At 40.5% G+C, this 23,906-nt stretch overlaps 10 protein-coding genes across 10 annotated transcripts; 3 read left to right on the forward strand and 7 right to left on the reverse strand.

The window, feature by feature from the left end:
• Positions 1-621: 621 nt before the first annotated feature.
• On the reverse strand, positions 622-3,418 carry PCOAH_00010390 (Uncharacterized protein; the record flags this gene model as incomplete). The annotated part of the gene is made up of 2 exons (XM_020057848.1): positions 622-2,787; positions 2,846-3,418. 2 exons carry the CDS (start codon positions 3,416-3,418, stop codon positions 622-624), a joined length of 2,739 nt encoding a protein of 912 aa, XP_019913498.1.
• Positions 3,419-4,794: 1,376 nt separating this feature from the next.
• PCOAH_00010400 (Uncharacterized protein) lies at positions 4,795-6,444 on the reverse strand (the record flags this gene model as incomplete). The annotated part of the gene is made up of 1 exon (XM_020057849.1): positions 4,795-6,444. The coding sequence occupies one exon, from the start codon at positions 6,442-6,444 to the stop codon at positions 4,795-4,797; it is 1,650 nt and encodes a 549-aa protein (XP_019913524.1).
• A 2,603-nt stretch (positions 6,445-9,047) lies between these two features.
• Positions 9,048-10,310, reverse strand: PCOAH_00010410 (Uncharacterized protein; the record flags this gene model as incomplete). The annotated part of the gene is made up of 1 exon (XM_020057850.1): positions 9,048-10,310. One exon carries the CDS (start codon positions 10,308-10,310, stop codon positions 9,048-9,050), a length of 1,263 nt encoding a protein of 420 aa, XP_019913488.1.
• Positions 10,311-11,387: 1,077 nt separating this feature from the next.
• Positions 11,388-12,284, forward strand: PCOAH_00010420 (Uncharacterized protein; the record flags this gene model as incomplete). Its single annotated transcript, XM_020057851.1, has 1 exon — positions 11,388-12,284. The coding sequence occupies one exon, from the start codon at positions 11,388-11,390 to the stop codon at positions 12,282-12,284; it is 897 nt and encodes a 298-aa protein (XP_019913455.1).
• A 753-nt stretch (positions 12,285-13,037) lies between these two features.
• PCOAH_00010430 (Uncharacterized protein) lies at positions 13,038-13,295 on the forward strand (the record flags this gene model as incomplete). The annotated part of the gene is made up of 1 exon (XM_020057852.1): positions 13,038-13,295. One exon carries the CDS (start codon positions 13,038-13,040, stop codon positions 13,293-13,295), a length of 258 nt encoding a protein of 85 aa, XP_019913417.1.
• Positions 13,296-13,938: 643 nt separating this feature from the next.
• PCOAH_00010440 (Uncharacterized protein) lies at positions 13,939-15,928 on the reverse strand (the record flags this gene model as incomplete). The annotated part of the gene is given in 2 exon segments (XM_020057853.1): positions 13,939-14,557; positions 14,571-15,928. 2 exon segments carry the CDS (start codon positions 15,926-15,928, stop codon positions 13,939-13,941), a joined length of 1,977 nt encoding a protein of 658 aa, XP_019913371.1.
• A 1,346-nt stretch (positions 15,929-17,274) lies between these two features.
• PCOAH_00010450 (Uncharacterized protein) lies at positions 17,275-18,288 on the reverse strand (the record flags this gene model as incomplete). The annotated part of the gene is made up of 5 exons (XM_020057854.1): positions 17,275-17,296; positions 17,488-17,542; positions 17,676-17,831; positions 17,939-18,025; positions 18,249-18,288. The coding sequence occupies 5 exons, from the start codon at positions 18,286-18,288 to the stop codon at positions 17,275-17,277; spliced, it is 360 nt and encodes a 119-aa protein (XP_019913624.1).
• Positions 18,289-18,959: 671 nt separating this feature from the next.
• PCOAH_00010460 (Uncharacterized protein) lies at positions 18,960-19,427 on the forward strand (the record flags this gene model as incomplete). Its single annotated transcript, XM_020057855.1, has 1 exon — positions 18,960-19,427. One exon carries the CDS (start codon positions 18,960-18,962, stop codon positions 19,425-19,427), a length of 468 nt encoding a protein of 155 aa, XP_019913591.1.
• Positions 19,428-20,089: 662 nt separating this feature from the next.
• Positions 20,090-21,027, reverse strand: PCOAH_00010470 (Uncharacterized protein; the record flags this gene model as incomplete). The annotated part of the gene is made up of 4 exons (XM_020057856.1): positions 20,090-20,302; positions 20,428-20,494; positions 20,631-20,701; positions 20,854-21,027. 4 exons carry the CDS (start codon positions 21,025-21,027, stop codon positions 20,090-20,092), a joined length of 525 nt encoding a protein of 174 aa, XP_019913558.1.
• A 591-nt stretch (positions 21,028-21,618) lies between these two features.
• PCOAH_00010480 (Uncharacterized protein) lies at positions 21,619-23,024 on the reverse strand (the record flags this gene model as incomplete). The annotated part of the gene is made up of 6 exons (XM_020057857.1): positions 21,619-21,741; positions 21,987-22,085; positions 22,217-22,324; positions 22,532-22,627; positions 22,820-22,878; positions 22,952-23,024. 6 exons carry the CDS (start codon positions 23,022-23,024, stop codon positions 21,619-21,621), a joined length of 558 nt encoding a protein of 185 aa, XP_019913510.1.
• Positions 23,025-23,906: the final 882 nt, after the last annotated feature.

Here is a 23,906-nt window from a genome sequence, read left to right on the forward strand (position 1 = left end):
AAAATACCCCCCCACAAAGATCCACATCGGTGTGGCAAAAAATAAAGCGGCGAACTGGAGCTTCACAAAATAGGTTCTACTGCCCCATTTTGTCTGCGTAAACGTGCAATCTGGCCACGTTGCCTACTCCTTCTGCTAACCCATTAACGACATTTGCAAAAGTTACACTTGGCAATATTCGCAGTGCCACACAAGTTACTAATATAGGTACGTTACAAATGAGAAAAGAAGTTACCAGGGGAAGTGTCAAAAGTTTGCAAAATAAAACAAAGGTGTGCCATTTATTCGTGTGTACATTTATCCACACATGTGTGCACATGGCGAAGTTGTTTCTCTTTACAAAAAAAAAGACGAAAAAATAAATGAGGAAAAAAGGATAGCGCACGGAATGGCATAAAAAAGGAGTAGTTAGTTTGTCCCCTGGGTGGGTTGCTAAACAGGCACACAAGAAATGTGCAAGCAGATAAGCACCCCCTCATCAGGCGTAATGGTAACGCCATTCATTTTGACTACTTGCTCAAACGTGTTTTTCATAGCATTTACTGTGTGCGAATGTTGTAGTGTTAAAAAGAAAGTAAATTTATTTTTTTCTTCGAAATAATTTCCACATCAATATTCGCATCATCCTGCTGACGACTTGGCCTCCACGTTAAGGCCCCTCCCAATCCTGCCATCCTTAACCTGCACACAGTCCCTGATTGCGCCATTCCGATAAATGCACCTCCTCAAATTGACTGAAAAAATCATATGGTTTTTTTTGCCGAAAATATGTTTAAATTTTTTCAAGCAATCATACATATATTTAAAGCTGTCAAAGTGGAGAATTAAAATTCTTCCATTGTTATGGACATTCACTTTTTTCGTCTTCATTTTTTTATTTTGATTTTGATAAAAATCGGCAAATGACTCGAAGTTATTGTTCTTTCCTTCCGTGCCACTGTCATCATCATTTGTCCATGCTTCCAATTTTATGTTTTTTTTTTTCTTAAACTGTAGAAAGTTCTTTTTAGAAATTTCGCATATATAATCGTACACATTTTGGCTGCTCATTCTAGGTGCCTCACTAAAAATCGAATCGCAGCTTTCAATACGGATGTTGCTGTTTCGGAGGGAAATTTCACACCTTCTCCTTCTGTTCCTATCAGATATTGGTTTGTTATCATCTGATGTTACTCCTAGGTGGTTACTTTGGCCGAGTGCCTGATCCTCCTGAGCGCAGTTCCCACCCTTGGAGACGCTTAATTCGGGAGCAGCTTTCCCTTCTCCCCCTGCATTTAATACATCCAATTTGAGGAGGGACGCATTTAATAGCAAGTAAAATATATTGTAAATGTTCAAGTGAAAGGGAAGGTGCGTTATGATCATGATGTTTTTATTTACACATTTATCTACATACACTAATTTGTTAAAACAAAAAATGCCAAAGATTCTCAAAAACTCGCTAGTGGCTAGGTTTGCAGATTTTTCGTCAAAAAATTCTATAATGGCGTACAGCTGTGTGTAGCTATTCAAGTTAAATGAATTTTGAATTTTGTTCCCATTAGTGCATCTAGGTTGGTTGCTCTTCCCCCCCTTTGCGTTTCCACTGCGGGTGCTTCCATTCTTCTTACTCTTAGCAGATCGTACATTTTGCGAACTTTCCATTTCTGCTTCATCATTTAGTGCGTTTATGTCTACCGTTTTAAGGCGATCACTGAAAAATTCCATGCTCTTTATTTCGCCACAAAAGGAGAAGGCTTCCTTCAATTCCGCTCTTAGCAGGTTGTAGTTGATTATGGGAAGGTTGTATACAATGATGAAGTTGTTTTCGTTAATGCTGTGCGGGGTGGTTGCTTCATCCACGTCATTCGGGAGGTTTGCTTCGACAGGAGAGGTGATTTTTTCCGCTTCTCCCTCATCGAAGTGCACATCCATTTCGTAAACAATTTTGTTACTGGGGGTGAATTGTCTCTGTTGGTAATGTGCGCGTGGGGGCTTCTTCCCCCCCGTTTCCTTTTGGTCAGCATTTCCACCCTCGTTACCAACCGTTTTGTCGTCCCTGTTGCCATTCTCCACGCAGAATGCCGTGCCATCCCCCGCCTCTCCCTTGTCAACATTTCTTTCCAAATTTGTGAAGGCTTCTTGTTCTTCTTCTTCCCCCCCAGGGAGCTCTGCTATCCCCCCCTCAGTATCCCTACTGGTACATATAACCTGGTCATAATTAAACGTGTGGCTAATATCTTCATCCTTTAATATATCAATCGACTGAATAAATAAGCATGTCAGCACATGGTTGTACTCCTCTGGACACATTTTGTGAAACGCCTCAAAGTATTTTATTTTTCGTTGAAGATTCTTCTTTACCAACTTGCTATAATTTTTTATCAGTTTTTTCACCTTCTTAATGTCCCCATCTACAAACTTGTCATAAATTTCGTAAAGTAAATTATTGTACGCGTAGATGTTTCCAAAATTTAGGGATGATGTGTGTTTCTGGACAAAGGGGGAGATGTCCTGCACTTGGTTTATTTTCTCTATTATGATGTTGCTGTTTTTGCATATCAATTCAAATTGTCTGTAATAGTCTTCCTTACTAAACTTTTTGCTGACGCATTTTTCGCCTTCATCCTGTTGGATTGCCTTTTCGGGGGCGTTTTGATTATCCCTCTGGATGGTCTCTTCGTTCTCGATTAGGGACTTCACCTTCATTTCATCATTTTGACAGTTTTCTTTTTTCTTCTTCCTTTGTTTTTGCTTTTCATTTTGCTTTCCATTTTGATTTTTTTTTTTTTTTTTTTTTTTCCTCCCCTGGGGGGATGCCATTCGGGGGTTCTCCCCTGAGCATCCCATCACCTTTCAGTTTTACCTTTTCACCCTTTTCCTTTGGTGCATTTTTTTTCTTTGTTTTTGTTTTTTTTTTTCCAGTTACACTGTCCTTAGTGCTCTTATCGCTTCCTTCCATGGGAGCTGTCTTCGGGGCAAGTTCTCCCACCTTAGCAATAACTCCTGAGTGTACATTGGGGCCTATGTGCAGCACCCCCCCTACGGGGCTACATATCCCCCCAGCAAGACCGTTAGTAAGTTCTTGGTTCACCTTCACGTCAGACGTGTGACCACATTGGGTATTTTCACACAGTTGCGAAGGGGGTTCGTGCGTCTGTGCATTAGCGCCATCTAAAGGTGCTCCCCCATTTGGGGTTATAACTTTTTCTGTTTCACCCCTCTGGATACCCCCCCTGGTGACATCAACACCTTTGTCATTGCCATAGGCGGAGGACGATTCTACCAGCTTTGAAAAAACGGAAAAGTTTTTCTTACTGATGAGAAGCTTCCCCTTAAAACTGAAGGGAGGTGAGGGAAAAACCTTCGGTTTTACTGAAAACCAGTTAGTGACATAATAATTTTGTAAAACTGTGTGAAGTCTTTTCCTCCTTTGCATCATTCGAGTAGGTATATCTAATGCCCCCTTTTATTATCCTTCCTATTTGTACGTTTTAAAAGGGGGGGAGAAGAAAAGATGATTACGGTCCTCAGCCGGGGATCACATATAAGTATGCACGTTTCACAATTCTGCGCCTCCCTCTCATGCTTCCCTATATGGAGGCAGCGGCAGCTGATCAAAGCAGAAGCATTCGTTTTAGTGACAGATAGCAATTTCTTCCTCTTCGGATCCTCAGAAGAACAAACTGAGTCTGTAATCCGGTTGGTACATTTCGCAAAACTTGTTTTTGAATTCCTTGGGATTTTTTTTTTTTACATTTGTGGACTTGTCATCCGCAAATATTCCGCTCCCTTTTCTAGCACTGCATTTGGAGTGTACAGCAGCTGATGTTATTCTGTTCTCTTCATTTGGTCATTTGTTAATTTTGTAAATTTTTTCAATTTTGTTAATTTTTTCAATTTTGTCATTTTTTTTTTTTTTCTTTCTGCCTTGTAAACGGCTCCATACATGTACACGTAAATAGTGTCAACGCTCTGGAGAAATTGCCGCTCTTGAGAGCGCCCCAAAGGGGAGAGTGAACCAATTTGGAGCGCGCCCATTTTGACGACGGCGTTCTTCACTAGCGGGTCCGATTGGCCCCCTCCTCAGGATTGCCCAACGTTCGGCATCTATACGTAAACATCTACATATATAGATGCACATGCGCGGATCCTTTATCTGAGGGCGACTAAGCTTTCCCCCCTTCACGCACGTTTCCCCCCTTTTGGGGGGCATGAACCTCGCCTTGATGTTACATGGCCACATTTCACCTTGTGGTACGTTATTTTTAATGCCCCTTTTTTTAACATCATAAGGGGTAAATTGCGAAAAGTTAAAAATGCGGGACCAACCACCGCGCACATCTAGGTAGGCACATACACGAAACGTGCACTTATGCTACATAATCAGGATGCGTGTATACATGCATGGCTGCCTTACATAAATGTGTAAAAGAGACGGTGGCGAAAAATGGGGAATACCAAAACAAGGAAAAAGAACGAGAAAAAAAAAAAAAAAAAATTGTCGCATATTACAAACTACATTTTGCACAAAATGCGATCTTCATTTGCTTCTATGTTTATATACTTGGTACACATGCACCTGCGTAAGAATGACGGAATGCTGGACGTGGAAACGGCGGTCGAGGAATCATCCTATCACGTCCCCACGCTTTCCGCTGATAAAAGCATGCAGGAGTGTTCTCACTTGATTTGGTAAAATTTGGGGATCCAAAAAATGGCAAAAACGGTGTGTTTGCTGAGGAGGGGTGGAACACTATTTTACGCTTCCACCAAGGTGTACTTTTCCACCCTGCGCGCAGATGTGCCCAAAAATCAAACCTCCAAAGAAGCCCCCTCTTCCCCTTCCAACTTGAGCTTGTTAAGCTTTTTGCTGCCCAATTTGGCCTCAAAATGGAGACCTGCATCCTTAGCAAAGCCGATGGCCTTCACCAAATCGTTTTCACTCGTTGCTGTGCGTAGTAAGCCCCTAATCTTTTCATCCTTGGCAAACTTGTAGCCCTTTTTTTTATTGTTCATATTACGTTTCTTGTTTCTGTTTTGTGTCTGGTACCCGTCCGCTACGTTTTGCAAATTCTGGGGCTCGTAATGTTGGGGTACCCCACCCTTGAAACTCTGCGTATAAGATGCGGACGCCATGTTTTGAAAGAAGCTTTTGTTTGCTGCACCTTTTTCTTGGTTGCTATTTCCAGCGAAGTGATTTCCCTTAGCTCTGAACGGTGCGTTATTATTCGTTTCGTAGTTGTAGCTTCCGTTCGCGTAGTTTCCACCGTTATAGTTGTAACTTCCGTAGTTGTAGTTAAAGCTTCCCCCGGCGTAGTCGTAATTTCCTGCCCAATAGCCATAGTTATTGCCTCCAAAATTGTTATAACCGTTCCCGTCGTACACACCGTTATAATTCGTGACGGCATGATTCATGTTATCCCCCAGCCAGCGTGACTTTTTCGTCTTCTGAATCGAACCCGCATTCAGTGTAGAAGAGTACATATAAAAGTCCGTCACTACTGTGTCATCCGTGGCGTGATACATATTCCCCTCGTTGTTGTTTTTACTGTAAACATTCATGCCGCCATTTTGAAAGTACTCATTCTTCAAGCTGTTTTGCTCATTCTGTAGTGAAATCATCCCCCCTGTATTTTCACCCATATCTTGAGGACTAAAGTATTGGAAATTTTTTGCTGATTTGGGGGGGATATTTTTTTTCGGAAATTTTTTCACTACGTTTATATTACTTTTGTGTAAATCATTTTTTGGAGATGAGACAGAAGGCTTCGAGGTGAACGTTTGTTTGCCTGGTTTATTTTTTAAGCCCTCCCCTTCATTCTTGCCCTTATTATTCTGCTTCCCTTTTATCCTTTTTTTTGTCTTCAATTTTTCTACATCAATTTTTTCGATTAGCTTGTTTAGTTTTTTGATGAACTCCGCTTGGACCATTATAGTTTGGTTGTTACTGTCGTCGGGGGTGGTGCCGTTAGTGGTCCCTTTTCCCTCTTCCTTTCTCTTTCCGCCTTTTCCCTTGTCAACATTGTCCCTTTTAACATTGTCCCTTTTAACATTGTCCCTTTCAACTTTGTCCCCTTTAACATTGTCCCTTTCAACTTTGTCCTTTTCTGCCTGACCCTTTTCCGCCTTGCTGCCTTTCTTCTTCTCCTCCTCTTCTGCCTCTGCGTCCACCTCAGGAAACTGCTTCACAATTTTTATTATCTTCAATAATTGTGTGCGCACTATCCTGTATTTTTTTCTGAAATTTTTTCTCAATTCCTTTATTTTGATCTCATATGCCTTGTTCGTTATTTTGCTGTTATGATTGGAGATGGGGGAACCATGGGATCCTGACTTGGTGAGTCCATTTTTGTTGCTTTCCGTTTCGAGCCCTTTTTTTTTCGTGATTTTTTTTTCTGAACTTTCTTCTTCCCTTTTTTCTATGTGCAATGAAAGGTCTTCGTTAGAAAATATGTTCCACATGTTCGTGTCGGAGGGGAGAGGCTTGTGGCAATATGTGTACTGCGCGTGGGCACTGGTCCACACTGGACTGCACAGTCACCGCTCCGCAGAGCAGCTAGCATGCTAGGTGACCCCCCGAGGAATATTCCTCCAAAATGAGCTGCGAAACTATTGCACCAAAATTTCACACCGTGACGTAAAAAAAAAAAGAAAAAAAGTGCAGCGGAACTAGCTAGGGATATGTTTCGCAGCTCAGGGGACGGTTCGGAAGTGGCCCTGACGGGCTTGTGGCAAAAAAAAAAAAAAAAAAAAAGTCAATATTATCAAAGTTTTAAAAATTATAAAAATTGTAATCAAAATTATAGTCCAAGTGAACGGATAAAATGTAGAGGCTACGTCAGAGCAGACGCATGCGGCGAAGTCGGAAGGATGGACGAAGCTTGACGCAGTAATACACAAAGCAGCCTGAGTCACGTGAATTACAACTTCTCAAGTTAGTCGAGTTTACATGGAAAGGGGGAAAAAAAAAAGAAAAAGCGCATAATAACTCTATTTAATTAAGCATACTTGCAAAAAAAGGAATAAAAAATAAATAAGAGTACATAACAAACGCGAGAAAAAAAAAAAGTCCTAGTGTCAACCCAACTGTTAGGAATATACTTGTGTGTACGAAAAATTTGCCTAAAGGTAGATACTTTAGACTACTTTTCCGTCACCTATAAGTCAGAATGCCTCGAATACATGGTTATGCACATGTACATACACGTATGCGCGAATACAAAGAGGTGTACATACAAACAAGTATATATACAAACAGGTGTACATACACGCACAAGCGTGTGAATGCTCACCTACACACAGCGATACGCCCACGCACTGCCCCCATCCCCTTCTTTTTTTAAGAAATTCGTTCGTCATGTATTTTTTCAAAATGAAGTAAAATTTCACAAAGCAGGAAATGATATGTATCTTCGATGGGCACTAGGTTGGTGAACTACGAACAAAAGCTTTCAAATTATTGTCAAATTATTGTCAATTTTATTTTTAATTTCAAGGCAAGTGATTTTTTTTTCTTTTTTTCACAATTAATAAACTTTTTTAACCCCAAAATAAGTATTTCATTTAAAATTTTGATAATCGCCTTTTAATTATCCTAAATTATATATACCCGGCAGTTGAGCATAATAACCCACACAACTGTTGTATAAAAAAAAAAACAAAACAATTCCATTTCAATGATTTTTCAATGTTTTGTCTTCCATTAATAACAAATGAAACCCTCTTTATCGTTTGAATTAAAAAAAAAAAAAAAAATCGACATATATATATATATCGTTTCTTAATTTTTACTCATTAAGCTCCATTGGGCAAAAGTTCAGAATGGGGAACAGATTACTTTCCAAAAAGCCATTAGCATGCCATTTTTGTTTAAGCATTAGGATTATAGAATTGTGAGGAATTCATACTGACTAATTAACTACATATTATTCTTTTTTAACAAAAGGATTATAAAAAAAAAAAGAAAAAAAAAGCAGAAACAATGAGTGAAAGGGGTATGACAAAATATCTGATTTTACCTGCCCCGAGAAACAATGAATTTTTACCATTACACCTTATTTCGCTACGTCCTGCCTCACATTGTTTCACATTACTTTTTTGGCTTCTTTTCATCCCTATGGGAAAATGGTGGGGGGCTGTGTGGCATATCAAAATGTGCATGCACACCAAATTGATCAAAAAAAGTACTTAACTGAATGCCACTAATTTTTACCCTTATGTGGAAGTGCTTAAGTTATTTTTCGTCTGGAAATTGTTATTTCCATATACATGTAAGAATGTACAAGTGTGGGGATGAAAACACGCAGCCGCCGTTATCAGCAGTTAGCCTTGTGTGTGCTTCCCCCGCGTAAGCATACTACCAAGGGGGGAAAGAAGGGGAAAACTGCACACATGTAACGCTCACATGTAATGCACACGTGTAACGCACACACGTAACGCACACATGGAGTTATCAGCATGTGGGTACATCAACATATGTGCCTATTTGCATACTCCCCACCGTGGGGAAAATTATGCCGAATTCCAAACGAAGACAAATATTATCAGGTGGTAACCCACTTAATGTGTTCAAGTGTTGCGGCATCTCAAAAAAAAAATTAGAATATAATAAGCATGCAAACATACAACAAAACAACCAAACAAACAAACAGAAAAGTATGTGAACATTCAAATGTACCAACTTACAAACGTTAAATCCCCCTTGCTTACGCTGCACATACATTTTACCAACAAGCAACTAGACAAAAGAACTACTCCCCGTGGAGCCATAAATACATTTATTTAACAAAAAAGTGGGGCAGTACCGATCGAGCTTATTTCCCTCGCTTACCTCCGCGTACATGCCACTCCTTAAACAAATGAACCTGCAAACACTTTTGTCATGGAAAGGCATACACAAGTGGGACGACTCACAGGGGTACGCTTTTTTAAGCACCGAAAAGTTTTTAATGCTATGATTGAGCGGTTCACCAGGTTGAGGCATGCACTCTCTAACGAACTCTGCACCGAATGGTCACTCTTTTCCCTTTTGACAAAATTCCCTCCTTGGGTCGTCACGTTTCGACTTATTCTGCATCCGCGTCACCCGTTTCGGCATCGCTGTCATCTTCGTTAGCGACTTGCGCCTCGCCCATTTCTTTCTCATCCCCTTCCGTGCCAGCGTGCTCCCCAGAGGAAACTTCCTCCGGCGTGCTTCGCTTCTTCTTCTCATCCTCCTCCATGTTCTTTTTAATTTTATTCAAATCAATTACTCCCGCATCACCATGCTGCACTTTCTGCTCGCGGTTATTCACGAACACCCGAGTTGTCCCTTCCTCGGGCTTTAAATCGACTACTAACATTTTGCCATCCTCATCCTTTTTCCTATTTTTACTCAACTTCTCCTGCACACTTTTAATATTATTTGTATTGACAAGCATTCCTCTTATGCCAAAGTGATAACAACTGGAGGCCTCTGCAAGACTATTAACCCAAGAAGCTGTTTTGAGCTTATTGTCTGTACATAAAATTTGGTTATTATTTTTGTATGCAAAAAGAAAACACTGCTCCACACTGCCAATTAATTTGATAGGTAGATCCAAATTATTCCACAAATAGGTCATTTTTTTTTTATTTTTGTAAAAAATAGTAAAGCCAGAGTTGTCAATTCTCCCCTGAACGTTGTCAATCGAATGCTTTAATCCATTAGATGAAGAGACAAATTTTAATTTCCCCGTTTTGTAAATATCACAGTTCTTGCCTTGATGCTCATAATTGTAATTTTTATTGTTGTTACTTTTCAAATGCTTTTTTAACTCTTCTGCTTTGCTTTCCAAGTAATGCGATTTTTTATTCAGGTAATTTATTTGTTCTAAGTTATGTTGCAGCAATTTTCTCGTTCTTTCTTCGTCGCTTCCTTCTTCATTGTTACTCCTTTTTAAATTTTTCAAGGCACGATCATGCGAATCCTTTATTCGTTTGGATAGGTATCTTTTATTTTGCGCCTGCCCCAGAAGCGCTTTCACTTCTTCTTCGAGCGAGGCGTCATAGTCGCTTTTTATAGCTTCTACATGCTCATCACTACTGCCGTGCCCATGAATTCCATAACCCTTGTAGTCGTAAAACTTCTTTTGTAAATCCTTTAACTTGCTAGTTATAAAACTCCCTAAGGTCTTCTTCAAGTCGCTTTTTACCTCCACGGGAGTCAATTTGTCAAACGAGTATAACTGGTGCGTTGCGTAAGACACGGGTAGAAGGGATTGACAATTTGCTTTTCCATGCGGAGATAAACAGGTTAATAGAAAAAACGCAAGTGACAGCGTTACTTTGGATTTCACACTTCTCATCATTTTGCCTTACAAAAAAGGGTAGAAATGTTTAATTGGGTGGGACTCAGGAATGACGGCCGCAAATATGTCGAATGCTACTTACCACAAATATACTTTCAAATGGCTTCACATGCACTAGGCGAGAGGGGGTATAGGGGAAGATGTATGCCTACTAAACAATAAGCCAGTGATTAGCAGTTGGGTTTCTCTTCAGAGAAAATTTGAAAGACGCAACTGTGTGTGCTAACCTTTAGCACCTTCACTTTTTCAATGGGAATGCTTTACCAGCCCTAAATTGTTGGCTCCCAATTTGGAAGTTGCAAAAACGGGCAGGGGTAACTACACATGCACGGATACTCTCCCACACAAGCATATGTGCGTGTATATATATACATATATGTACATCCCAATATGCACGTTTTGTTTCCTTCTAATTCACAAAAACAAGCAAAAATTTTGTCTAACAAATTTGGTACAATGTTTAAACAGCGCAGAGGTTTTCATTCCATTCGTGAAGATAAATGGAAAAGCTCATTTTTAGGAAAAGCCAGCATGGATGTGTTTTGACTCCCCGCAGGGAGGCCCACATGTTGATACATACAACTGTATGCACACAAATGTGTACATTTACCTATACACATACACATTTGTGTGCGTTTTTTTTTTTTTCTTTTTTCACCTCTGTATGTACACGTCAACCTCCATGATTATTCTTCCCGTTTCCATTTTTAAATTAACAAAATTCAACGTTTTACTGGGACCCACGGGAAAACAACCGCGTGTGTGTGTGTGGGGATGTGGGGAGAGCAACATCATAGATGATCTTACGCTGGCACACGTGCGTTGTCCTCATTTTATGAACACGCCAACTGCTCGCTCACATTTGTGGAATTTCTTAAGGACTTTCTAAAAATTGTAAATAACTGAAAAAAGTTTCCTCTTGCAGTTAAATTATTTTGCCATTCAATTGTGTTTGTCTGTTTTTTTCTTTGTACCACATTGTTTGGCTTTTTTTTTTTTTTTTTTTTTTTTTTTTTTTTCCTGCAAATTTGGCTATTTCCCTATTTTGGCTAGCTGAGTCACCGCGCACACCACAAAATGAGAGTCCTTTCCCTTTTGCCCGTCATCTGTCTCGTTTCCACCTGCCGAGGCCACAGGAATTTATTTGCCAGAAATAACTACCTGCAGTACCTGCGGTCACAGAACTTCATACAGGAAAAACCGAAGTACCAAAAGTTAAACCAAAATTACTCAGAAGACCTGAACGAGTTTGACAACTATGAAGATGACGAATTGGATGCCGAAAATCTGGAAGCGACAAGCAAAGAGAGGGTGACCCAGAACAGTGGCACCAGCAGTAGCAGTAATGATAACAAATTAGAATTTAAAAATATCGAAAAGGAGCTGAACAACATGGGAGAAGTTTTACACGAAGAAAAGGATAACCTTCTCCTAATGGGGGGTGGACGCGAATGCTCCGTGAGCGACAAAGGCATTTTGGATGTTTCACTCAACTCAAGTGACATTTTTAACTTAACCAAGTATACAGTGGAAATGTCCTCATCGGGAATACTCATTAAGGACACACAAAATTCCAATGTCGTCAAAGAAATTCCATTTGACACTGTAAAGCTTCCAATAGAGACCATAGAAGAAACGAGGGAATGCTGGAAAATACGCTCCCATATGGAAACATTTCTCTTCTGTGAACGAAGTAAGGAAGACAGAGATAGGTGGATTACGAACATATTAAAAGCTTTGTTCTGTTATAATACAAATAATTTAACAGTTGACGAGGGTGTTCATACGGGACTTAGCTCGAAGGTGGATATTCCAAAGGAATCAACCGTCGACGCTAGAATAGCAGCTTCTTTGAAGGATGAGCCAAATGGCAGTGGAGACAATTCTTCCCATGGTCGCGTAAAACGGAAAGGAAATAATAACATTACCATTTCGAATTTAAAAAATGACAAACCAGAAATTGTTGTTAATTAGTGTTCCCAACACTTAGATGAAGAACCGAGGGGGCGACCATATGAACCCTTGGTTAGGCCCCCCTTCCCTTGTCATTTGGTTGGCAAATCTGCGCCAATTCACTTTTCACCCTTTGTTTTAGATGGTAAAACATTAGTAATACTACTAATAGCACTACCATTTCGGATCGACTGAGCTCTTTTTTTTTTTTTTTTTTTTTTGTTCACCATTTTTTTTGCCATATTTTGTTGCCACGTTTAATAACCACAGTATTAGCGGAAATTACAAAAAACTGATGAACGTTTGAACATACTTGCTTTGCCAAAAGGGGGGAATTTTTTACTTTTAAAAATGTATGGTAAAACTCCCCGGGCGCGGAAGCTTCCCAACATATATAGCGTCCACTATTGAAGCGGAAGGGGACCTTACGCATTCTGTTACCTCTGCTCATAACAACGCAGCTGCGAAAATGTATAATTAGCAATTAGGAAAAACAAAAAAAAAACGCGTAAGAAAAAAAGGGCATATAAATGTAGCTGTGTATTTACTTGCACATCCACTCTGTGCAACCGCGAAGGTGGGAGTGCGTGCCAACCAGCGAAATGTTAACATTACCCTCATGAGCAAAAGTTGCATTTGGTATCGCACAAAAAGACGTGTTGGTATACTGGAATGAAGATGAAGAACGGGCTGACGTGACAGAAGAGGGTATATACACATTTTCCATTTTGCTCCCTTTTTTTTTTATACAACACCCCGCCACTCCTCAACAACATGCTTGAAGTAAAAACAGATACCCCCCACCGGAAGGCATCGAACTCGTGCAAGAAAATACTAAGTGATATGATCGCATGTTACCAAAACACGATTTGTTATAAGCGGGAAAACGCCACCTTCGAAGAATGCTTACACAACCATGACTTGAACGAGGTGGACGAAAACTGCATCATTTTGAGAAAGGCTTATGCGCAATGCCGCCGCAATATACTCAATGGGAATTTTAAAATGTTGGGTAATCCCCTTTCCAGATGATTCAGTTGGAGGGGGGGAGGCAGGGAGACACAGATGGCTCTCCTAAAGTTCAACAAATCGGGAAAGGAAAGAAGAACATGGGATGGGCATATAAGTAAAATAAATATATATAATAAGTGAATGCACAAAGGAGTATATAAAAGACACCTTTTCCCCAAGTGATCACTTCGAATAAACAATTAAAAAAAAAATTATACTTATAAAAGTATACTATGTGCTGAAAAATAAAAAAAAGGATCAAATTTCCCTGGCGTGTGCAGGCATATGCTAATTTATACACTCCTGTGTACTGTACACATAAAAACAATTTTAAAAGTATGAAACAGTTTTTTTTTTTTTACCTGTTTCTTTTGCCCTTACAGAAGGGGCTGTGTGCACTTGCAACACGTATTATCACGTGCACACAAAATGCGCTTTACAAATTTGATATGTTTTACTAATCAGGTGTTCAGCTCTGTGCACCTTTAAGCATACCTCCCCCTGCCGGGAGTTTTTTTTTCGTTACTTTTAAACTTTTAAACTTTTTTTTTTTTTTTTACACCATTGTGTGTGTGATATATTGGGTGATATTCTCCTCACGTGGTGGACGACATAAAGGCGTTTTCACCATATACCACGATAACCCTGGTTGGGGTATACCCCCTTAATCGTCCCGCCCTTTGCGTGCGGCAGTCTTCCCTTTAATTTTCGATCTCTTTTTTTCCTGGGCATCGTGTTTTTTTCCGCTAGCGCCTCGAAATTTGGTCTTTCCATCCTTCTTGAAGTAGGGGGAGACATAATGTAGGGGGACAATCTGATTCAATGTTTCGTCATCCGTTTTTAAAATATAATCGGTGGTTAGTTTAAAATTTTTAGGCTTCACTTTGAAATATTTGAATCGAATGGGCATGTCATCAATTAGGTCTTCATAAGCACTCGAGTCGTTCTCTAGGTATTCCAATTCGCCACATTTCTCCACATCGTCATTGTGGTTGTTCATTTTGGATCCACTTTTGTCAGGAGCATTCCCTTTTAGGTAATCCTTTGGAGGTACGCAATACAGAGGCACTATCTGCTTCTTCAAATCATGTTCATGTGTTATTTTTTTAAAACAAGGTTTACACACGGCAAAGTTGTCGCAACAGGTGCACTCGTACACATAATTGAGGGGGCTGATGGGTACATTGCATTCGTCGCACAAAAACCACAAGTCGTTCGAATTATCGACAGCACCCGAATGTGCATCAGTTGCTTTTTTTTTTTTTTTTTTTTTTTTTTTCCTCCTTTGGTAAGCACGTGTTGGCAGTGGTGCTCTCCTCCGCGTCTAACCCTCCCTCGCCGTTAATTGGGTTATTGTTGACATTGTTAAGGGGATCCTCCTCTTTAGGGTTGGCCTTATTGCGGTCCAGGTTTTTTTCCTTTTTCTTGCCCCCTTTGCTGTCCCCCTTTTTCAAATCCTCCGTAAGTTTTTTCCGCTTCTTTTCCCTCTGCCTCTTCCTTTTTTCTCTGCGTTTTTCCCTCCTCTTTTCCTTCTTTAAGTCAATCCTCACGCTGCTCTTTATATGGCGCGGGTTGGAATTTATAATATTTCCATTCTGCTCTTCATAGCGAAAATTATACGTCTTTTCAAATTTGGCAGCTTTGTCCAAATCTTCATCATCTACTTCATCAATTTCTTCATAAGCGTTGTGTATTTTATCTTCCCTCCACAATTCTTTCAAAATATAGTCCCTTAAAAATTCTTCATCTTTATTTAAATTGTCATTCCAGTATTCCTTTAACAGTCCATCCTCTTCCTTGACAATTCTGGATGTCTTTAGGAAGTTTTCATAATATGCTTTTTCCTCCAAAATTTCCTTTTCTGTTTTTTCCTTTATAGTGAAGAAATTTTCATCGTCACCTTCATTTTCGTTTTGTTCATCTGCAATTTTGCATGCCTCTATAATTTTCTTTTTTAATTCCTCCTGTTCGTTTAGGTAGCTTTTTTTGTTTTTTTGCGAGCAGGCTTCTTTTTCCTTCTCGATCAGTTCTTCCTCCTCCTGATCAATGGCGTGTGACCCGTCCTTCATTAGTATGTCTTTGAAGTAGTCCGCATAGTTCAGGCTGCCTCCCTTTGCGGTGCTTTCCTTAACTTCGCCAATTTGACCATCTTCACCAGGTTGGTCCACTTGGTCAACTTTTCCCTTTTCGTCGTCCCCACCGTCGTCCGACATGTCCGTATCAAAATCACTGTCGTGAAAAAAAGTATCTCCCTCCTTGGACAGCAAGGTGGCATCTTTACTTTTTAACTTGAGTAACAAATCACTGAACTTTTTTTTAAACTTGGAAGTGAGCAACAAACCATCATGGTCTTCATCACTGCTAGAGCTTTTGTCGTCACTTGACAGGGTTCCCTCATCTTCTTTTTCCCCTGATACCTTTTCAATACCCTTACGGTTCGCCTCACTTTCTTCATCACAACTTTTTAAATTACCCTTTTCAATTTTCCTCTTTTTTCTTCTCGTTTGTTCTATACTTTCTGAGGAATCATTTTGAAGACACTTATCACTGGCGCCCTGTTCGCTTCTTAGCTCGGCCCCTTCGTCACTATGACCATCATTCCCAACCATTTTGTTTTTTTCCTTAACATGAGGTGAGGCTGTTTCATCCTCCATTTCGACGTTATCTGCAGGGTTTCCCACTTCCCCACTGTTGCTCTTTTTTTTTTTTTTTTTTTTTTTCCTTCACCCTTTTGGCGTTCGCATAACAGACCAAGCTACGTAGGAGAGGAATCTAGTAAAAGTCGCGTTATACTGGTCAGTTACATAAGTTCCTCCTTATGGCACGTGGTTCGTACCAGGTATTGGTAGGTACGTCCGCCGCGGTTATACGCTACTCTGCTTCAATTCTATTTTACGCGTATCTTCTGCATGTTTGATGGGTACACGTTTTGTGGGCACGGCAGCTTATTTCCGCCTACATGGAAAAACCCGCTCGCCAAAACAGGTGCGAAATTATATGCGTATAAAAATAGCTACGCATGTGTTATTTTATTTTATTGTATTTTTTTTTTTTTTTTTTTTTCCTTTTGTGGGAGCGAGAAATTTATAGGCCCGCTTCCCCTTCGGCGTTACGCTTGATTAACTCCCCGTCGTTAGTAAATTTATTACGAACATTAGAAGTGGGCGGAGAAAATGCAGATTGCATGACGGACCGTTGGAAGAACAACCCTTTGGCGTTTATTTCTATAGATGTATTGCATTTCATTTTTTTTCCTTTCCTTTTCTTTTCTGCTTTGTTCACCTTGTCCTTTTTCCCCCTTTCACGGTGCTAATCGCACTGAACCTTTGGTTACGCTCTTTTTACGCCGTTTTTTTGGGGGACCCCAAAAGTGGGCAAAAAAAAAGAAAAAATCAACAACACGGGATTTGATGGCAAGAAAAAAGTGTTACCACTTTGGCACTTAATTACGTCGCAATTTATGCCTTTTTTTTTTTTCTTTGAGTTAGTTTACATGAAGCTATGACGCGAGACGGGGATGCAAAATAAATTCACGACATATGAAAATGAAAAGCATGTAGCGCGCTGAATTTTCCTAGAGAAAACAAATAACCTTATCGAAGGAGCCTTCGCAAAAGGGTTCCCCAAAAGGGCAAAGACAATCACCCCTCGATGGTACGCTAACAACACGCGGTGATTTGTTTCTTCTGCACGCATGCTCAGATCGTATGTCCAAAACATTGTCAACTTCGCATACATATACAACTGCGCTTCATTGGCTTAATTAAAACGGTATTGAAAACGTAGTGGGCAAACGGATTATCCATTTTTATGCGCAAAAAAAGGAGTACGCAAAATGGCCATTATTCTCCTTCAACTCTGTCAAGAGAGAGGGGGTGTCCATATTTTAATACACATTTTAAACAAAAAAAAAAAAAAAAAAAAAAAAAACACGTACTGTGGTCATGCTTGTGGCCCTTCATATCATGAGGACTACACACCGTGGTGTACCTTCGCAAAATTAAAGCCTATACTTATCATCGCTGCAAATTGGAGGAAATAAGGGGGTAAAACGTATGAATTAGTCATGCAACAACAATGCATATAACACTGCACAGTTGTTATTCGGGTGTCCCGCCGAGTCAGTTATGTCATGGTGTACTGGTGGAGCAACTTCCACGTGCAGGCAAAATGGACAGCAAAAGGCATTCTCTTTTTTTTTCTTTTTCCTTACAGTGGTTGAAAGGGAAGTCTAAGTGCAACTGGGTCATAGTATTTACATAAGTTTCCTAAAAAGGGAAGGTGAAAAATATAAAAGTCACATTTGCGAAGTTGTTTAAGTAGGGTTACATACGTGCTGGTGTTCCTTTGGAGTATTCCCATTCTGCCGGTGTAAATCCCCCCATGTGGGCACGCCCTTACCGATATACTTCATTGACAAATTGTAACCCATGTCGTTATAAAACAACATTTGCTTTTCCATAAATCGTCTTCTACTTTCGTTGGACACATGCATCGTATCAAAAAAGGAGATTTTCAGGTACCGGTAGCCGTAATAAGCACCGTAGTAAAAGAGTCCTACGAGAAGAAGGAAAGGGGGCACATTATATGGGGCAGCTTCACAAAATGTTTCTTCTACGAATGATTGGTGCACTGTGCACACAGGGTGAGTACGCATGTAGTACCTCCACATATTCCAAACAGAACGCTGTGGGTTATGCTCGGACCCTTAAGGGCGTAATAAACCCCGCTGCAGAGTCGTCTACAAAATCCTGAAGGGAAAAAAGGAACGGGCGGGCACATAAGTTAAGGCCTACTTAGGGGTATGCACAGATGGGTCCAAATGTTTCATCCAGCTGTCCCCTATTTGGGGTGTCATGAACAGGTAATTCTTCTCCTCATGTGTTTATCGGCCAATTAGGCCCCTTCTTTTTTTCCCCCGTTTCTACACAAATTTGATGAACACCCAAGGGGACGTTAAAAATGTGGTGTTACCTTTTTTCTTCTGTTCCCCCTCCAGCACCTTATTTGCCATTTTAGCGCTGCGTGCGGATGGCCACAAAGTAGGGAATGTAGTGTGGGCAGGATAGCCCTCGATCGTTCCAAACTTGACGATAAAGAGGAAGAGTTCAACGGGCGTGAGTGGAAAAAGTTGTTACGTAATGCTGCTGCTCATCTGTTTAAGGAGCTGGAAAAAAAAAAAAAAAAAAAAAAACACAACAAGCAAACGAAGGAACTGTTGAGCCGCCAAAAAAGTAAACAAAAAAGGAAACCATCGAACGCAACAATTTTGTGTATCGTTTCTTCTCCCCGAATACGCGCGTGCGAGGATGCCACATGGAGCCCGGTGTATGCACCCCTTTTTAATTGCCCATGGCGGGAAGCACTAAAATGGGGGACGCCCCGCAGATTAATTTAACTTTTCAACAGTTTCTTTTACCACCACGTGGTTCCTCCTGCTACATTTCGGTCATTTCATTTTTACTTCCTTTCCATTTGCCACTGCGAGTTAAATTCCAAAATGCACACGGAGTCAGTAGAGTGAAAGGATGTCCCTCTATACCCTTTTTTAAAGATAGCTAATTTGATCGAAGAGGAGAACCTGTAACGAAGTTGAATGCATCGTTTCTCCCCTCATTTGGCTTGCATTTCCACTTCCTACGAACTGCCCCAAAGCAACCTTTCATTACGCGGGTACGTGAAGATATGTCGAAGAAAAAAAAGAACGCCAAGAGGAAGAATGGCAGCAGCATAGTGTTCTCTCACCCGAAAATTACGTCCACCATTTTATTATGTTCTTGCTACTTCTTCTACCACATATTTGGCGTAGTGTACGTGATCCTTGTTCTAATTACCATCATCTTCCTAAACCTTGACCACACAAACGATGACGCTAACAGCGGGGGAAACGCCATAAGTGCGTACTCCATATTCAACAAGGGAAGAAAATACCTAATTGGTGATTTAAGAATGAACCAAATTGAGACAGAGTTGCGGAACAGGACGTTTAAGAATGACGACAGTGACGATAACTTTGTTCGGTATGATGACATTGATAAAAACAGATTTTATGTCAAGGGGTCTTCCAAGTATAACAACAAATTGTGCACCTGTGGGTCCAACAAGAAATTTAAAAAATGCTGTGGAGCAATGAAAAATGATTTATCAGATTAGTGAAGTGCGCAAAAAAAGAAAAAGGAAAAAGGAAGAACAGGCAATTCAAGACGTGCAATTTGTTCACATTTTTTCCCCCCAATGTGGGCCTTTTTTTGTGGGGGGTTGATATTTATACACACATTTGTGTGTCAAAAGGAAGGAAGTTTACTTTTACCCTATGTGAAGGGGCACACTGCGTACGTTTTGGTCTGTCAACATTTGGCCAGTAGATATACGCTCCCCCGAATTATGCTCATGCGCCCGGCCAAACAGGCAGGGCATTTTTCTGCACACGGGAACCCCCCGCTGTAATGTTTTTTTTTTTAATTTTTTAGTTAATAGTGCTCCACGAAAAGGGAAGCACAACAAACTTTTAAAAATCCCTTTCAATTGCCGCCAACGTGATGCCAAGTAGCCAAGGCGCACGCCCAGAAATGCGACTTGTTCCAAGCGAAGTGAACAAAATTGAGGGAAGACCAAAAACGTTGTTCTCCCCACCTATGCACATAAACTCGCATTTAAAATAGGCGGGAAAGCACAAATGCTGATTTCACACAAAAAAAAAAAAAAAAAAAAAAGAAAGAAAGAAATGTCACTTATAGATGATCAAACTGTTGTGGCGGTTTGCCCTTTTTCACGTAGCTCGAGACACGTACGGAGATACACACCTATGTGTGCCACTATTTAATGCCTCCCTTTCCTTCCCCCCCGAGTGAGCTTTCATTTTTCCTCTTGGCCTTCAAATTAAACAACTGAGACACCACATTGCCGTTCTGCCGCATAGTTTCCGAGTTTCCGTAACTTTTTAATTCTTCGGAAATTTTTGCGAAAATTTTTTTTACATTTTCAACATTGGTGTATTCCCTTCCCTTCAGCGTCAAAATGAATTTTACCTGCCAGGGGAAATGTTGCGGGTTTTTTTGAGGAGGCTACAGTCAACTCACACGTCAATTTGTACCATCGTATGTATGCTGGTACATTTTCTTTCCGCACACAACTGTGTAAAATGACCACTTACCCTGTGTCTCCGAAGCAGAAATTGCTTCGCTGAATTTATCTTTATAAGCAAATCGTTGGCCCCAATTCTACGAAGAAGGTGTTGGGGTGTACGCACATAAGTTCCAGCGCGGGATGGACCACGGAAGAACAACCACACCAGATAAGGTACACATAGACGAGGATGGACACATGTATTGATGGACAATTCGCTTCGACTACTACCTTGGTGTTATTCGCAACTGCTTGACGACCTTGTTTTCCGCCTTCAGCTTCAGCTGCTTCATTTTCTTTTCCTTAATTGTAAAAAGTGGAGTTTTTTTATTTCTCTCACGGGTTTGCGTCTGTACACGGCGAGGTGACTGTGCGTGTCCATGGGCACAAGTTGGGGAATCCATAGACGTTTTACACCACATAACCTTTGCGTGGTGCGCTCCGCTCAGCCTACCTGAATGTACCGTTCGCGCCCCTCTGAGTAACTCGACGCATCATTCGACTCCTTCAAGTAAAAGAATTTTTTACAGCACACCTTGGGGATATAAAAGCAGCAGACGTATTCGCTATTCCTCAGGGAAAACATAAACACATGTGCCAGGACGAAAAAAAAAAAATTACTTAACATTATAAAATGTTCATGGGAAAAATGAGGAGATGAGGGAACACCCAAGCACAGAGGTTGGGTAAGGGCGCTGGGCCTCAGGGGGTCATTTTTTCCGAGTAACTAAACCATGTGTGGGGATGTTCCAAATTGTACTTTTTAAAAACACGTTCAAAAAAAAAGTGTTGAAAGGGTAATGGAGGGGGAAGTTTGTTTGCTCACTGCATGTATCATGATGGGGCACGCAAAATGGGAGAAGCAGCAAGGTAACCCAAACACGGGTTGGAAAAGGGTTTAAAAAGTGTGTTCAAAATGGTCTTCAAAATGGGCCCCAAATGTGTAATCAATACTTGGGATTAATACGTTTCAGGAGGAATTGCTGCGGGGCGAGAATGCCGCCAGCGCTACTAACCCCGCTAACAGCTTCTCCGTTTGTACACCTTCCCAAAAAAACTCCTAACATGGATATAAGCCCTTTTCTTTTATTCATAATTTACAATTTCTCGTTTTAAAAAGGCATGCGGATATTTGCGCAGAGCGCGTCTATACATATTGTTCACATAAACAGGGCAAAAAAAGGACGAAAAAAAAAAATTAAAAAAAATTAAGAATTAGCTAACGCTCCTTCTTCATCGTTATTAAAAAATCAAACATGTTCGCGTATGTGCTCGAATTGCAATCGTAAAATTTTTCCTTCTTCCTGTAGAGGTCCAACAATTCGTAAGCGTCCATGTCGAACTGGCAAAACAGGGGGGCAGGAAAAAAGAGGTAAATGTGGGGGGTAGAAATAAGGCACCCATCCATGGAGCTAAATTGCCAAAAGGAAAAAAGGGAAACATAAACGAAACGAATAAACCCGCTTCACGGTGGCACCGTCGGATGAGCTAATTTTAACAAAAATGGGCAAATGGGCGGGGACCCCCTTTCATGCTCTCTGCTCTCACACGGGGTGACAGAACAGCCAGAACGAAGGCACCACTTACGTCGTCTTTTATGCTCGCGTTTGCGCCATATTTTATCAGTAGGGTAAAAAATTCCGGAAACCCATTTTTAATAGCAATGTGTAAAGCCGTATCTCCTTCCTGACACATTTACACGCATGTAGAGTAGTATACATTCTGTTCTTTTGAGTTCCGTACAAATTGTTTTAAGTGTTTGTTTTGGTAATTTTTAAAAGACGTGGCCCCCTTAATAGGACGTATTGTACATGTACCTTATTCTTTAAGTCAATGATCTCCTTGATGCTGCTCCGACAGAGGATATCCAGGCAGTAAATGTTATTATTTAGCGCGATGATGTGCAGGCAGGAGTCTCCGTTTTCCTGAAAAGAAGGTACAGGGCGGGGGCAAGCACTCCATATCATATGTAAAATAGGAGGGGGAAAAAATTTCAACCATCTTCTTAACCCTAGTGTAGGTTTCCACACCATGGATCTTGGCATTTTTTTTAAAAGTATTGACCCCCTCCTCCCCAGGAATTATATTCAGTTTGGTAAGCAGTCAGTGACATGTTATCCTCCCCCCCTTACATTAACATGCTTATAGTCGCACCCACTGCTTAGCAGAAAATAGAACATGTTCGTGTCTTCATTGTGAGCGCAGATGTGGAGTAAGCTGTTGTTGTTCTGATGGAGCGAGCGTAAAAGCGAATGAGTACATGCATAAGTGATTGCACGCGTGCATGCGTGTCTGTTTGCATTTCTGTGCAGGCATATACAAATTTGCAATGTCTGGGTGGGGGTATTCTATGTCACTGTCATGCCCCTTTGCGCACTTCAAAAAAAAATATATATACCACATCCGTTATTTGTTCTCACCAAAAATTTGCTATTTATGTCATTATTTCTTAGTAATTTTTTCGCTCTCTTTAAATTTCCTAAGGACCAAGTAAGTTGGGATGTATGATACAGGTGTGCAGATAAATTTACGCGTGATAATGTACGACATACCTATGAAAACGCTTAATCCCAAGTCTGACAACTTGTCACGCACGCTGTCGTTGGTTAACGTTACAGATATCATTTTTGTTTAGTTTTCATTTGAGGGGTCTTCTCAACTGGGAGCTTTTGCGTTGCGGTTTGCCAACTTTGAGGTGAGGCCCTTTTCTTGCAAATGCAGCGCGATGTTTCTGTTTCGCTTCGCTTCTTTTTGCTTTCTTTCTTTATTTATTATATATTTTTTTTTTTTTTATTCTCTCCGCTGCTAATTCTTCTGTGCACGCACTGCAGATTGTTCACCTGCCGGCCATTTTCCGTTGTGCACTTAATCAGGATGTGCTCTTGCTTTCAATCAAGAGCGTCTTCCTGCTTTTTCACTCTGTTAAAAATTCAAAAAATGAATAAAAAAATAGCATACTCTTGAGGAAGGGCAAAATTGCAGTTCTGTTTCGCTTCGAAAAGAGGGGACGATAAAATGGGGGAATAGCAATGCTCTGTCTTGTTGCGACTTGCCTTTAGCACCATCCGCGTGAAGTCTCATTTGGTGTAGTTTCCGTATTTTTCGCATTTTGCAAATATATAAATATGTGTATTTTTTTTTTTTTTTTTTCTTTTTTTTTTCCTTATTTTCTTTTCTTCCTTTCATTTATGAAATCCTGGAATTCTATTTTACTGTGTTGAATATCCTATAGATGAACATACCCTTGGTACACATACCTCTTCGTTGTAGCACGCATTCCCAATTATATTCAGGTTCCGCGTCCTATGCTATGATGCTCCGATATTAAGACCTAAATTTTACCACATATTTTTCACACTAATCATAAGAGAAATTCTAGGCGCGCCGCTTCATAATGGAAGTATAAATAAACTTTGTGCGTCATATTCTTCGTTTGTCCCGAAGGATAAAGGAAAGAGGAAGTACACATTTTCCGCATAATGAAAAAATGCAGAGCTCTGATGTGAG

Source organism: Plasmodium coatneyi, chromosome 5 (assembly GCF_001680005.1).
Source record: "Plasmodium coatneyi strain Hackeri chromosome 5, complete sequence".
Taxonomy (NCBI): Eukaryota; Apicomplexa; class Aconoidasida; order Haemosporida; family Plasmodiidae; genus Plasmodium; species Plasmodium coatneyi.